The sequence below is a fragment of the Archocentrus centrarchus genome, chromosome 14 (genome assembly GCF_007364275.1).
Source record: "Archocentrus centrarchus isolate MPI-CPG fArcCen1 chromosome 14, fArcCen1, whole genome shotgun sequence".
Lineage (NCBI taxonomy): Eukaryota > Metazoa > Chordata > Actinopteri > Cichliformes > Cichlidae > Archocentrus > Archocentrus centrarchus.
In genome coordinates this window covers 23,642,280-23,656,053 of record NC_044359.1, presented here as the reverse complement: position 1 = coordinate 23,656,053, position 13,774 = coordinate 23,642,280, and the positions used below count along the sequence as shown (strand labels likewise).

The window sequence follows — 13,774 nt, the reverse complement described above, 5'->3', positions numbered from 1 at the left end:
CTTGACCCATATTGCCGGCAATTAATCTGACTCATTTCCCGCGGGTGTTGGCCTTCACCAGGTTTGTCCTTTGTCACCAATTCTGTGATTCAAGCGGTGGGATGAGAATCAGCACCTCTAAGGCCATGGTCCTCAGAGAGCAAAAGGCTGTGGTGCCCACTCTGGCTTGGGGACAAGTTTCTGCCCCAGGTGGAGGAGTTCAAGTATCTTGGGGTCTTATTCATGAGTGATGGAAGAAGGGAACGGAAGATTGACAGACGGATCGGGCTGCGTCTGCAGTGATGCTGACGCTGCACTGGTTTGTCGTGGTGAAGAGGGTGTTGAGCGTAAAAGTGAAGCTGTCAATTTACTGGTCGATCTATGTCCCTACCCTCACCTGTGGTCATGAGCTCTGGGTAGTGACTGAAAGAACAAGATTATGAATACAAATGGCAGAAATTAGCTTCCTCCAAAGGGTGGCTGGCCTCTCCCTTAGAAATAGGGTGAGGACCACAGCCATTTGGGAGGGGCTCAAAGTAAAGCCGCTGCTCCTCCACATCGAAAGGAGCCAGTTGAGATGGTTCAGGCATCTGACTAGGATGCTTCTTGAGTGCCTCTTGGGTGAGGTCTTCCTGGCATGTCCTACCAGGAGGAGGCCCAGGGACAGACCCCAAACACGCTGGAGAGATTACATCTATCAGCTGGCCTGGGAACACAAGAAAAGTTGGACGGCTGACAGTTTTCTCCAACTCGATGAAGAGAAAACAGAAGTCATTGTTTGTGCCTCAGGTGGATTTCTGCCTAAGTTAAATCTCTTGTCCCCTTGACACATTTGCTAAAATCTTCTATCAGAAACCTTGGGGTGACTTTTGACTCAGCATTCTGTGGAAGCTTGTTTTTGCCACAAAAAAAAATGCCTTTATTTCATCACATCTGGATGATGATAATTCATTATTCACTTGTCTTAACAAAGCTTGGAGTGTCCTGCAGGTTGTTCAGAGCACTTCTGCAAAGCTTCTGACTTAAGTCTCCACTGATAAATCAGTTGCACTGGCTTCCCATTAACTTGGACTCCAATTATGATCCTGATTTTGACTTTTAGAGTGCCACATGGACAAACAACAGCGTACATCAGTCAACTTTTACATCCATCCATCCCCAGCTGGTCGTTGGGGTCATGTGATCAGGACCGGTTGGCTGTGCATCACAAGCTTGAGAACTAAAGGTGATGGAGATTTTGCAACAGTGACCCCAGACTCTGGGACTCTTTACCACTGAGCCCGAGATCTGTGGCCTTGGTGATCTCTTTTAAAAAGCAGCTACAACTCAGCCTATAAACTTGCTTTGGTAACTTTTTGTTTTTATGCTCTAGCATTTTTATTGTGAAGCACTTTGTGATATTCATCTTGAAAGATGCTAACATAAATAAAATTTTAATTAACTTTAAAATTGCATATTTTTTTAAAAACTCGTGTCCCCCTCATGTAAGATGAATACAAATGGACTGTATGTAAGGCATCTTCTTCAGGCCAATTAATAAATAATCCCTGACAAAATGTGAAGTTGCCCTACCTTTTTTTTTTTTTTTTTTCAGGGTAACGCTTTCTCAGAAGTCAGAAGTCATTACAGCATTTCCACAAAAATCCTAATAAATAAACATCATATTAGTTCATTTTATGATATCCACGGAACATTTATAAGTATAGTACTGTACAAACATCTCGAGTCACCCATTTCTTTATATTTTACTAATAGCTCTTTAGGGAATCACCTTGTTGGTACATTGGCATTGTTCATTGTTGAGATTCAACTAAACCAGTGGGTGGGGGTGGGGGTTTTAAGGTTGTCTTCTTGTGACGGCCGCTAGTAGTATCTAAGGATACGACTTAAACAGTGTTGTGTGTTGTAGAGACAACACTGGTTCTCTTGAGTCTGGTGCTGTTTCTATCCTTGTATGAGTCATAGGTCAGCGTTAAGTGGCTTTACAAACCCACGTTCAGGTTTAAAGACTAGACTGAAAATGAGTGAAAAAGGACCCAAAGAAAAACTTTGAAAGGCTTTCAGAAAGCCTGGAGAACTATTCCTTTAGACTACTTTTGAGCAAAACTTGGAAGCAAAACACAAAGAAATGAGCTGTAGCTCAAGACTTGAGTACAGCACCATATTACTTTAAAACATTTTACAAAATCTGCTTTCAACATCAGGCTTTAACTGGTTCCTCCTTCTAGCAGTGAATGAAATATGGGAATTTAGGGCATTGCTATTTGAAAGAAGCATGATGGGAAATTAATTTGAATTATAATGAAAATGTCATTATAAGTAACATGACTTTTTCATAAAATATAATATAAATCTATTGTAAAGTAGTGAAACATGAAACATAGCTTTTAGTTTTAAATGAACCTAAACTAAAAGACGTTAAGAAAAATAAAAAGTCTTGAAAAATGCAAAACTATAACTGTTTGCTTATGTAGACATCATGGCAGAAAAAAAATAAGTTCAATGTAATACACGTATACTATATGTTCTTCATAAATAGGCAGATAAGGTAGATGTGTTTGCCTACGGTTCATGCATGCCGCGTTTTTTTTAACACGTAGTTTATGGAATTTTGCCATATCTAAGATTATCGATTTACCCGTGAGGTTCGTGACGATAGTACTGTGGTGATAACTGATCCAGAATCAGCGCGACACCCGCACCTTGCAGCGGTGCTTCTTTAAAAGGCTGGGACACTTCCTCTATTTCAGGCGCTCATCAACAAACTCACTTTCAACGCACTTCCCACTATCACTCTGCTTTTACCAGCCTATGGAAATGGAGGACCGCATGGAAAGCCAGAAGAGGAGAGGAGTGAGCAAAGAGGACTTGATATGTAAGCCGATCTATTTTTTTAATTGATTTTTAATTTAGGTTTAAAGTCACATTACTGGTTGTGTTAAAAAAAAAAGAGAGATATTACTAAAAAACAAACAAACAAACAAACAAACCCCCTAATGTTCAAATCGAGTACAGAGTTATTTACTACTTGCAGAACATCGTCCAGTGTTACTGTGATTCCCAGTTTAATGTACAATGCTGTTGTGTTGTCAGTTTTATGGGTAGGACTGTATTATGTTTCTGTATAAACAGCCTAAGTGTGGAAATGAAAAGCAGCTACGGAGACTTCGGCATAGTATAACTTCATCGTCATAGAGACAGAAATCACATGTAACCAAGATAAACAGGCCCAAAAGCGCATGACCGCGAGTGTTTGTGTGCGCCTCCCTTTGCTCTCTCGCTCTTTTTTTTTTCCTTACGTGTGTACGGGTGAAATGAGACCGCTGTCATGTTGGCCAGTTTGGTTCGTGTGTATGGAAATGTCCTTTATTTGACTATCGATATCATATCAGTCTTTATTATCGCCAACCTTGGACATGATAATGCAAAGTATAGCTGCATACAGGGCGCAGCGTTACTAATTAGTGTTCAGTCCCAATGAGGATTTCCTTCAACAGCTTGAAGTTTCTGCAGCTCAGTTAAAAGGGTTTGTGCCTTTAAATATGTCCTAGTACGAAATATACAGATTTAAAGACCGGCACAGTGGAAGCTATGATTGTATTAAAATAATAATCATAAAGTCTTAACAAACATACACATAACCTTTCTTAATGATGCTGTAGAACACGCGAAACGACGGAGGCAAGTTTGCAAGGTGGAATAAAACTTCAGCACAGTGATCTGAGTGAGATCAGCAACACATTCAAACCACAGGAAGCTGTTTGCTCTTACTGAGGTCATCAGTTTTGGTTTGACCTAGAAAAGGATAACATGTCTACCTTTTCTCTCTTTCTTTCTTCGTCTTCTTTTAACCACAGAACATAAAAGCAGCATAAAGGTCATCTTTATACTTTATATTAAAATTTAATTACCATCCTTTGATAGTAACATTGGATGCTGCTTAGCCTTAGAGTCTAATGTCATTATATGATTACTTTATTACTAAACATACAGAGATAAATGCTCAAATGCATTTTCTAGAAGCATCAACTATGACACACAGCACACAGGCCCTTCCCTGATTTAATGACTTCTTTTAACTAAAAGGGAGATCATATTGCACAACTGTACATTTGCCCAGAGCATGAGTGTAATTATCTCAAGGAAACTACAGCACGACAACTGTGTACACATACCTTTTTATTTACCCGTGCCTGTGCTCTCCTTTATACCTACACAGTTTTGCAGTGTGTGGTGGCCTCCTTGGCAGTTGAGGGTTAAAAGCTGCATCTTGTGTTGTGGATACAGAAGTCCTAAAGATTTCTCCTCCGATTCCAAAAGGATCCAAAATACATTTAAACAGGTTTCTCATCAGACTTCTGTGAATTTGTGGATATTGTTTATGTTTTTCTTTGTAATTATCAAGCCACTGAATTTTTTTTTTAATTCTCAGTGAAAACCTGTTCATATATAGTACTTTTTATAATACCACTTCAATTATCAGCAGATTAATCAGTCCTACAACTGAGGCTTGCACTTAAATATTACTGTATTTCTCTGATGCAGCTTAATAATGAGTCATAAAGTCAGATGTCATTGTGTAATGGCCACATTACAAAACCACACACACAGAGCTTGTACACCATGACCCGCAACACACCCATCCTTCCCTATTTTAATGGCTTCTTTGTTTTTTTTACAAACAAACTAGAACTCCTGAGATTGTATTGCACAAGTAAATATTTCACCATGTTCACAGAATACATGAGAATTTTTTTATGTGTAAGCAGACTGTTCAGCTGTATGTGTATCTGTGTTTACTCTGGGATGGAACTCTGAGGAACAATACACCTGTAACACCTATACACCTTTATTTTCACAGAGAAAATATTCATCATGATTGTTGACACAGATCTTTTTTTTTGGTTTGTTTTATACATGGCATTTAAAATAAGCTGGAAATATGAGAAACAGTACAACAACAAAAGTATTGTGATCTCAAGGAAAATATTAATTACAATTGTTGATGCATAATCCATAGAGTAAACTTGATTACTTTCCTATAACAAGGTTAATGTTCCTCTCCATCTGTATGGGTTTCGGAGCATGCCAGGCACATTTAAACGCACGCTGTCTCTGTCCTTGTCTCTCCCCCCAGCTGAACGAACAGGCTCTTTGGGAGTGTGCGGTTGGATCATCGTTATATTCTCTGGCATCTTCGCGGTTTTGTTCTTCCCTATCACAATCTGGTTTTGCCTCAAGGTGAGTGAGCTCACTGAGTAAGCACAGTGGGCTGGAGAGCAGAAACCACTGCTTCCTTTGCTGCGCATTTGGTTGTGAACTCAGTTTGTGTTTTTGGTGGTGCTGCAGATTGTTCAGGAGTACGAGCGAGCTGTGATCTTCCGACTGGGCCGCATTACAGACAGGAAGGCTAAAGGACCAGGTAGGAACATTAATGATTTCTAATTTTTTTTTTTTTTTTTTGGGTCAGCTGTCAGATAAAAGAATTTATATTTATTTATTTTGTCCACAGGAATTTTCTTTGTTTTGCCATGCACCGACTCCTTTGTGAAAGTGGATCTGCGAACCATTTCATTTGACATCCCACCACAAGAGGTAGAGTTGTGCACAAACACCACCACAAAATTGTGTAGGCGAGATTGCTCTTCGGTGACTCAGCTAACTGATATATGCATTTCTGTTTTAGATCCTGACCAAAGATTCGGTTACAGTTTCTGTAGATGGAGTGGTCTACTTCCGCGTCAGTGATCCCATCGCGTCTGTGGCCAATGTTACCAATGCTGACTTTTCCACCCGCCTGCTGGCACAAACCACCCTCAGAAATGTCCTGGGAACTAAGAACCTCTCTGAAGTTTTGTCTGACCGCGAGGGTATTGCTCACAGCATGCAGGTACAGAATCTAAAGCCTGTGCTAAAGCAGCGTACTAATGGAAAATACGTTTCTGTGCTTCTCTGTGATAAAATGTGTAATGTGGTTTAACACTAGAACTCCCATAGGTGGTCATTTTGACCATTTTCAAATTTTGCAGTGCAATATCTTTTTTGCTATTAACCCCATGTAACTGTTGGACCCTGACTTTTCCTAAATATGTGTATTTTTTTTCTAACATTGTAATTTTAAAAAATTACAAGACACAAGGGGGTTATGAGTGTTTCTACCTAGAACTCCCATAGGTGGTCATTTTGACCACAATACATTATTTACATAAAATTGTGATAAATATGATATATATAAATATAATTTGTAATCAATAAAAGATCAAAGAATACATGGATCTGTAATGTTACCAATCAACTAAAGATGGTCGTGGCCATGGTCATAGCTGTCATATTGACCATATGCATATACAGCATAATTTGGTGAAATTGGATGCTTTTTGACTCCTGATAGCTATGACCTGCTGTTGATGGGCAAAGTCTCATTCTTGGTGGTCTCAAGAACTTGAAAACAGGTGACTGGACTTTAATTAAACCCTAGTGGGGGCTGTACCCTTTGGAGGTGGTTGATGACCCATAGGTATTCACCGTCACATGAGCCAATGTGTGAAAAAACATGTGGATCATTACCACAAAGGGTTTCCTGTGAAACCACTGTGGCACCTGTGAGACCTGGTGACTTCAGGTGGCCTCAATAGGTAACTTGAAGTAAAGCGTGAGTGGGGTTTGAGGCACCTGGAAGGGATCTCTGGATTGTATTGGAGGAAGCTGTCAGGTGGTATCATAAACCACTACCTCTGTTCAATGATGGCCATTTACAGTGGACATAGATGGACTCTTTCACTCCTCTTTCAAACCATCTTTGTTCTCGGTCCAAAATATGAACAGTGGCATCCTCAAAAGACGTGGGTATTCCAACTGGGCCTTCATCAAATCAGTGAAGATGAACAGGAAAGAAAGTCGGACGCTAACTAGGAAGAAAGAGCAAACCTGCAACATTATCTCTAATGTAGCAGGTTTGTCAGCAAAATGCAGGAGAATTTTCTCCAAGCATGAGATCCCAGCCACACTCTAGGACAAAAAATGGTCTCATGGACAAAACTCCAAAACACAACTCCATCTTAATGTGCTGAGCACTGCAGCAAAGAGTGCTCAGACTTCTACATTGGAAAAACTGAGCAGCCACTCCACAAGGGCCTAACATGGAAGGGCCACCTCTGCATAACAAGACTCAGCTGTACTTCTGCACCTAAAGGATGAAGGACACACTTCCAGCTGTTGACATTTTGGACTGGGAAGGCGGGATCGTTTGAAAGAGCAGTAAAGGAAGCCATCAATGTCAACTGTAAACGACCATCACTGAGATGGTGGCTTGAAACATCAGCTGTCAGCTACCTACAGTGTAGTCCTGAGATCCCTCCCCAGGTACCTTAACCCTGACTCACACCTTTTTTTAGGGGAGAGGGGGGGGGTGTCACCCAAAAACCCTAGTGGTAATGACCCACACTTTTTTTTACACCTTAGCTTTTGTGCTACAGCACATGAATAATAGTGGGTCAATGACCACCTCCAAGGGGGACAACTCTTGGATAAGAGGAGAACCAACTTCAAAAAAATTTAAAGAAGTCCGCTCACCTTTTTTCAAGCTATTGAGAAGACCATGATCTGGATGACTGAGAATCTATACACACATATGTTCCGGTTACTGATCTTCATTGTCACAACCATCTTTAGTTGATTGATAATATTACAGATCCATTTATTCTTTGATGTTTTTATTGATTATAAATTATATTTGTACATATGATATTGATTTATTATCAATATCATATGTAGATATCTAGTAGTTCCCATAGGTGGAACTACTAGACCACCTATGGGAGTTCTAGTAGTTCTAAAATTCTGGGAGTTCTAGTGTTAAAGAAATGTTTCAGAAGCTAGAATTCCCGATCATGTGATGGTATATATTTCATTATAAGCTGTAGATGTCAATGTCTCCTCTTTCTACCTTTTCCAGTCTAACCTGGATGAAGCCACAGATGACTGGGGGATCAAGGTGGAGCGAGTGGAGATAAAAGATGTGAAGCTGCCAGTTCAGCTGCAGAGAGCCATGGCTGCTGAGGCAGAGGCTGCACGAGAGGCCAGGGCTAAGGTCAGGAAATGTCACACAACAAACGCTCACGAGTTTCTGAAAGCGAAAAGAAGCGCGTGATTTTCACGTGATCTCTTTAAGTCTAATTCATTTGCATTTCCTGAGCGCTCTCGCTCTCTCTCTTGATCCACACACAGGTGATTGCAGCAGAGGGTGAGATGAATGCGTCTCGTGCCTTGAAGGAGGCGTCTCTCGTGATTGCAGAATCTCCCTCAGCCCTGCAGCTTCGCTACCTCCAGACTCTCACCACCATTGCGGGAGAGAAGAACTCCACCATTATCTTCCCCCTGCCCATGGACGTTATGTCTCACTTCATGAGGAAGTGAGATTACTGGCTCAGTGTTTGTTGCTCATCACGAAGCACGATGGTGCATTTATGTGCATGTTCCTAAAAGCAAACAAATATTAAAAAACAAACAAAAAAAACCCTGTCAGGCTGCATGTTTGTCGTTTTCTAAATGCAATCTTAGAACAGCTTTATATTTTATATTTTCTTCACTTCACAGACCATATTTTTTCTATTGAAATTACCTAAAGATGCTTCAGTTTCCAAAAATAAAAGTAATTAAAAAAAGAAGTGATGTCTTGTGTGGAATGTTTCTTGTGTTCCTTTAAAGATGAGAGCTGATGACAAAAAGGCCACCGTCTGTAAACTCTGAGCCTCTCAGGTCTCTGAACTATTTTTACTTCTCATCAAAACTAGTCCCGAATATTTTGCAGCTCTAGAAACACTTTAGAAAAAAACTACTTATTTGCAGGACATATGGAAATGAACACGAGAATTTTCCTTACTTTCTTAAATATTTTAATACAGTGTTCTCCCAAAAAAGAACAAATCAAAGCATCAACATACTGTGCATACATTACACTGATGAACTATTTCATTCTTCGCCTTCTAGGTCTCCTACGCTACAGTTACATTTTGACCATCACGAATGCTGAGAGGTTAAATAAGAGAAAGGGAGAGCGAGAAACAGCAAGGACAGGAAAAAAAAAACATGCTTCTATTACTCTGTCGGTGCACTAAGACACAGCTCGTGTTGTAAATGTATTTACATTCAAACATACAATCAGTGCCAGAACAAACAAAATTCTGTAAACCTTGATCCTCTACCAGTTCCAAAAAATGAGTATTTGTATCGTTTACACACACAAATTCAAATTTAAGAGCTGAAAGTTGACAAACATTTGCTACAGTAGCGTTTAAATATTAAAACGGATGTTTGGCCATCATGTTTAACGGGGAGGCTCAGCCAAGTGCTACATATTAAATGGCTGCTACATAGTTGTCAGAGAAAAGGTCCTTGTATATGAATAAATTGTTAAAAAAATGAAGTGGTTACATTTTTGACATTCAGCACAGAGTAAGATGTCCACAGGACACAGAGTAGGGTTATTACAATACCAGTTCATTGTTTAGAAATCAAAGTCCATTCAATCTTGAAATATTTATTAAATATGAAATTGGTAACTTTGCGCTGTGACTTGTAAACAGTAGTTTTGTTGCATCCATGTTGACTGTAGTTTTTTGCAGCTTAAGGGACTTTTTTTTAGGAATCTTTCAGTGTCGTTGAATTGTAACCCTAAATGACTCAAAACACAGTGACTGTCTGACTGGTATGTTCTTACAATTAATCATTATGCAAGACATTCTCAAAATCGGGTAAAAAAAAAAAATTATTGACAATTGAGATACATTGTTTTTTTTTTCAAATCTCGACATTCGCTTGTTCAAGAGCAGTTAACCCTGTCGACGTCTCATACAAAAAAAGATCCATGAAAAGAATCACTTTTTTTTTTTTTTTTCAAAGACTGTCAAAAGTGCTGGTATAGCAAATACAGGTAATGAAAAACTGGTAACTCAGAAACACCGTATATTTTACATGCTGGTAACATTTTCACCTGTAAATTAACAGAAGCTGTAACCAGGGGTGGTTTTAGAAATGTTAAGTATCTGTGCAAACACCGTATATTTTACATGCTGGTAACATTTTCACCTGTAAATTAACAGAAGCTGTAACCAGGGGTGGTTTTAGAAATGTTAAGTATCTGTGCCCCCCCCCCCCCCCCCCCCCCCCATGCATCTATTTAACTATCAGCAATATTTCATTAACTGCTAAATCTAAATCATGCTCACGTTAGCGCTCCCGACAGCCAACAAAGATGTTACTTAACCCTTCCTCCTGGGCCTGGCGTATTTACAGTGGCCCTTTTAACATATAGTCTGAACAATACTAGCTTTTTTTTGTTGTTGTTTATTTGTGAGTAAATCACTCACATTATATTGTACGCAACTTCAATCTTGACTTGTTCAAAGCTGGATGAAAGATTAAGACCCTGAGGGGAAGTTAATCAGTAGAGTACAGTATAGGAGGCAGCTATAACATACTGTATGCTATAAAATAATTCTCATTTGTATATATCAGTTGTTGGTTTCTCTGTTGTGTTTTATATAAATGGAAAATTATCTAGGGAAATATCTTGGAAATGTATAATGCTGTGTTGAGAAGCTATACCAACAGCAACAACAAAAAATAATAAAAATGAAAGTGTTTCTAATCTAATTTTAGAAAATAACTCCCTGAACAATATATTCTTCCACACCAGAAATCCAGTGTAGTTTTCAAAAGTTTTTAACATGATAAGGAATAAAAAGTGTCTTTCAGATAAACAAAGCAGAAGAATTTCTGAGGAGGTTAACAGACTGAGAAAGGACTACGTTACTCTACTACATCACAAAGAGGTAAACAGAGGGATCTTTTTTAAATCTACATAGCTTATAGACACAATATTTTACTATAAGACGCCATCAATGTACAGTTTTGTGCAGAAGTTTATGCATCCGTGGGCAAATTACATTCTTTACACTGTGTTGTCTTACAAAATCTTTAAGGTCTATTAGGTTAATGAAGTTCTGATGCTTTAAAAGTAGGATATCCAAACTTTTGAGCATGAATTAGGTTCTTTTTTTTTCTTTTTTGCTGCAGGGGTTTCACTCTAAAAATTTTGCAGTTTCCTCAGAGGTGCAAAACTTTTGCAAAAAACTGTAGGTGTGAAGACAGTGAGTCAAATCATCTGTAGTATATCAGCTTTCTCCTCAGGTATATCACATGTTCCACTCATGACCCATAGGTGATGTTCATTTAAATTACAAGGGCCTTTTATCTTCTTCACACCTCAAGCTTAATAAATAGACAAATCACAGCAATAATAAGTTTCATGTCAAAACTGGAAGACTTTCACAGTACATGCTTGCTAAGTAGCAAAATACATGTAATAAATTAGGTATAAACATCACATTATAAAGAAATCCACGACATTTAAAACAGTGATTCCTGTGCTAGGTTTTCCCCCCTTAGCTTTGAGCTCCACGGTGGCTGTGTGTGCGATTTTGTTGATGTTGATGTTGCTGTTGCGTTGCAGACACAACTGACAGCACATTCCCACTGAGGTAAATCCAGAATGGCAGACATAGTTTTTCCAAGTTGACCTGAGGGATCCCAGAAGTGAAGAGTAGCTCGTGTGAAGGAAGACCTGGCAAGGTTTAAAAAGACACAAGTTCTTTGTGTTTTGCAGATAAAATGGCTGGGGTTCCAAGGAGGGTTATCCACACAAGTAAAACTGTCAGCTGAAATTAAGTGATTACAAAATTTTAAATATACTTTGAGGAGGCTAAGAAACACGATTTGTTGTTGTTGTTTTTTTTTGTTTTTTTTAAAACATACAAACCAAATCTTTATCCAAAGTGCTTTATAAATAAAACATTGGTCGCTCTCTGCTGGTGAGGTTGCAGGACCGAGTATAAGGCGCTTTGTTAGGGATTTTTCTAGATACAATACAAAAAGAAAAAAAAAATCTATCAGCTAAAGCCGATTATATTAACAACTCAGAATTGAAATTCATTAATCAAAACAGAATCAAGTAAGGAAAACCTAATCCCAATAAGAAATCATAGCTTATTTTACCTATCTGATATATCTGTGTTCTTACCACACCAGAGCACATATTCTGGCGCCACCAATGTGCTACTTTCCATCTGTAAATGTGCACTGTTGTACTGTGTACTGTGCAGGACTCTCAACTACCCATGCAGGGAAAGTTTACAGCACTATCTGTGCCACTATCATACACGATCTACACTGTTTTAATAAAAGTGGGGGCTGGAAAAAGGAAGCAGAGCTGCTGTCATCTTTTTTTTTCCAGTTCCATTATCACAGTATGTATCCATATTGTATTTCTGTGTATGACGTTGCTTTCACGTGACGGTAGGAACTGACAAAGTACAGGACTGTGTGACTTCACTGCTTTAATGCTGACTGCACAGTCTGTCCTGTGTGTCTTGTGATGACTGGAAACCACAGTCTTGCACTACAATGCTTTTCACAATCCAAATGAAGGCAGGGAGAGAAGAATGAAAGAAAAAAGGGGAATTAGGATAGAAAACGTGCAGGGAAAGAGCTTATCTCGGCAAAGAGCTGAGAGAAGTATTTGAGTTACAGCGACTCGCTGCTGCTCTGTGTGTGGGTGTGGCATGGGTGGGGGAGTAATTCTGATTATTTACTGCCCTGTGAGTGGGTGTGGCCGGTCCCGGTGAGAAATTTTGATTTGTGGCAGCAGCTCTGTGGGAGGGGGAGGAGTACTGAGCCTGCTGAGGACAGCCGTGGCAGTGAGTGGGGGAGTCACACCCTGCTACAGGTGAAGAGGAAAACAATGGGGATGAGGGAAGTGGTGAGGTAGAGAAGGAGCGGTGGAGTGGGGAGGACGCGGGAGACATGAGAGGGCTGGTCTGGAGACGCCACAGCAACTCCTCGTTGTTGCGACTTAGACGCTTCTTCTCGGTGCTCTCCTTCTCGACGGACTCCTGGAGGTTTGCGTTCTCCTCAGACAGTTGCCTGCAGAGAGAATACCACAGAGGAAGATAATGTTAACTTTAACGTTAAAGGTGCACGTTCACTAAAAGGATCACTTTGAAACGGAATGCTACCTACACGAGAGGTAGGCATAAAGTGATAATAACAATGACTTGATGTGTCTTACCTGGACAAGGCCAGGTTCATATCAATGCGAGCTTTGAGATCTTCATTCTGCTGTTGCAGAACCTGGACTTTCTCCTCGAGGAACACGTTCTTTTGGGCCTGCTCAAAAGCAGAACAAAACCACACCGCAATCTATCATTATACAGACACACTGACATTTGTGTGTATTTAAAATAATCTGAATTTGTGTAAAGGTGGTGTTGAAGATGCCGTTAAGATGGCTTATTTGAGCCTACCACTTTCTCCAGGTCAGAGATCTTCTTCTCTTGCTGGTGTATCTGCTGGTTCTTCATTTCCACGACCTCCTTCAAGCTCTTGAGGTCTTGCTCGATGTGTTGGTATGGCGCTAAAGCATCCTATCATAAAAAAGTGCATAAAAAAAAGAATGATAGGTGGTGTTTGAAAAGAAGACATCTAGAATCTCAGAAGTATGCTAAGTTATCATATGGGTTATATGGATATACACTGCTCAAAAAATTAAAGGAACACTTATTAATCAGAGTACAGCATCAGCTAAGTTAAACTTCTGGAATATTGATCTGGTCAGTAAGTAGCAGAGGGGTTTTTAATTGGTTACAGCTGCTTTGGTGTTAATTAGATTAACAACAAGTGCACTAGAGGGGCAGCCCCCAAAACAGGAACGATTTCACAGGTGGAGGCGACTAACATG

General features: G+C 39.7%; 2 protein-coding genes across 3 annotated transcripts in view; one reads left to right on the top strand and one right to left on the bottom strand.

Moving 5' to 3' along the window:
• Nucleotides 1-2,681: 2,681 nt before the first annotated feature.
• Nucleotides 2,682-8,615, top strand: stoml3b (stomatin (EPB72)-like 3b). The gene is made up of 7 exons (XM_030746549.1): nucleotides 2,682-2,854; nucleotides 5,117-5,220; nucleotides 5,329-5,401; nucleotides 5,492-5,574; nucleotides 5,666-5,869; nucleotides 7,934-8,068; nucleotides 8,206-8,615. Exons 1-7 carry the CDS (start codon nucleotides 2,791-2,793, stop codon nucleotides 8,392-8,394), a joined length of 852 nt encoding a protein of 283 aa, XP_030602409.1. The 5' UTR covers nucleotides 2,682-2,790; the 3' UTR covers nucleotides 8,395-8,615.
• Nucleotides 8,616-10,154: 1,539 nt separating this feature from the next.
• The window catches only part of mtus2a (microtubule associated tumor suppressor candidate 2a), a 59,438-nt gene continuing 55,818 nt past the window's right edge, over nucleotides 10,155-13,774 (bottom strand). Inside the window, exons 14-16 of one of the 2 annotated variants that reach the window (XM_030747301.1) lie at nucleotides 13,341-13,460; nucleotides 13,106-13,206; nucleotides 10,155-12,960 (exon numbers count right to left, since the gene is read on the bottom strand). In XM_030747301.1, coding sequence (XP_030603161.1) covers nucleotides 12,528-12,960; nucleotides 13,106-13,206; nucleotides 13,341-13,460 — 654 coding nt within the window. In that variant the 3' untranslated portion in view covers nucleotides 10,155-12,527. The remainder of the gene's footprint in view (nucleotides 12,961-13,105; nucleotides 13,207-13,340; nucleotides 13,461-13,774) is intronic. The other variant, XM_030747302.1, reaches the window with a different exon arrangement.

Excerpts from the sequence above, each read along its gene's own strand:
- stoml3b (XM_030746549.1), top strand. The coding sequence starts at position 2,791 with ATGGAAATGGAGGACCGCATGGAAAGCCAGAAGAGGAGAGGAGTGAGC. Across the intron at positions 5,221-5,328 it reads CAATCTGGTTTTGCCTCAAG|ATTGTTCAGGAGTACGAGCG; the intron begins GTGAGTGAGCTC and ends GTGGTGCTGCAG. Across the intron at positions 5,575-5,665 it reads TTGACATCCCACCACAAGAG|ATCCTGACCAAAGATTCGGT; the intron begins GTAGAGTTGTGC and ends TTTCTGTTTTAG.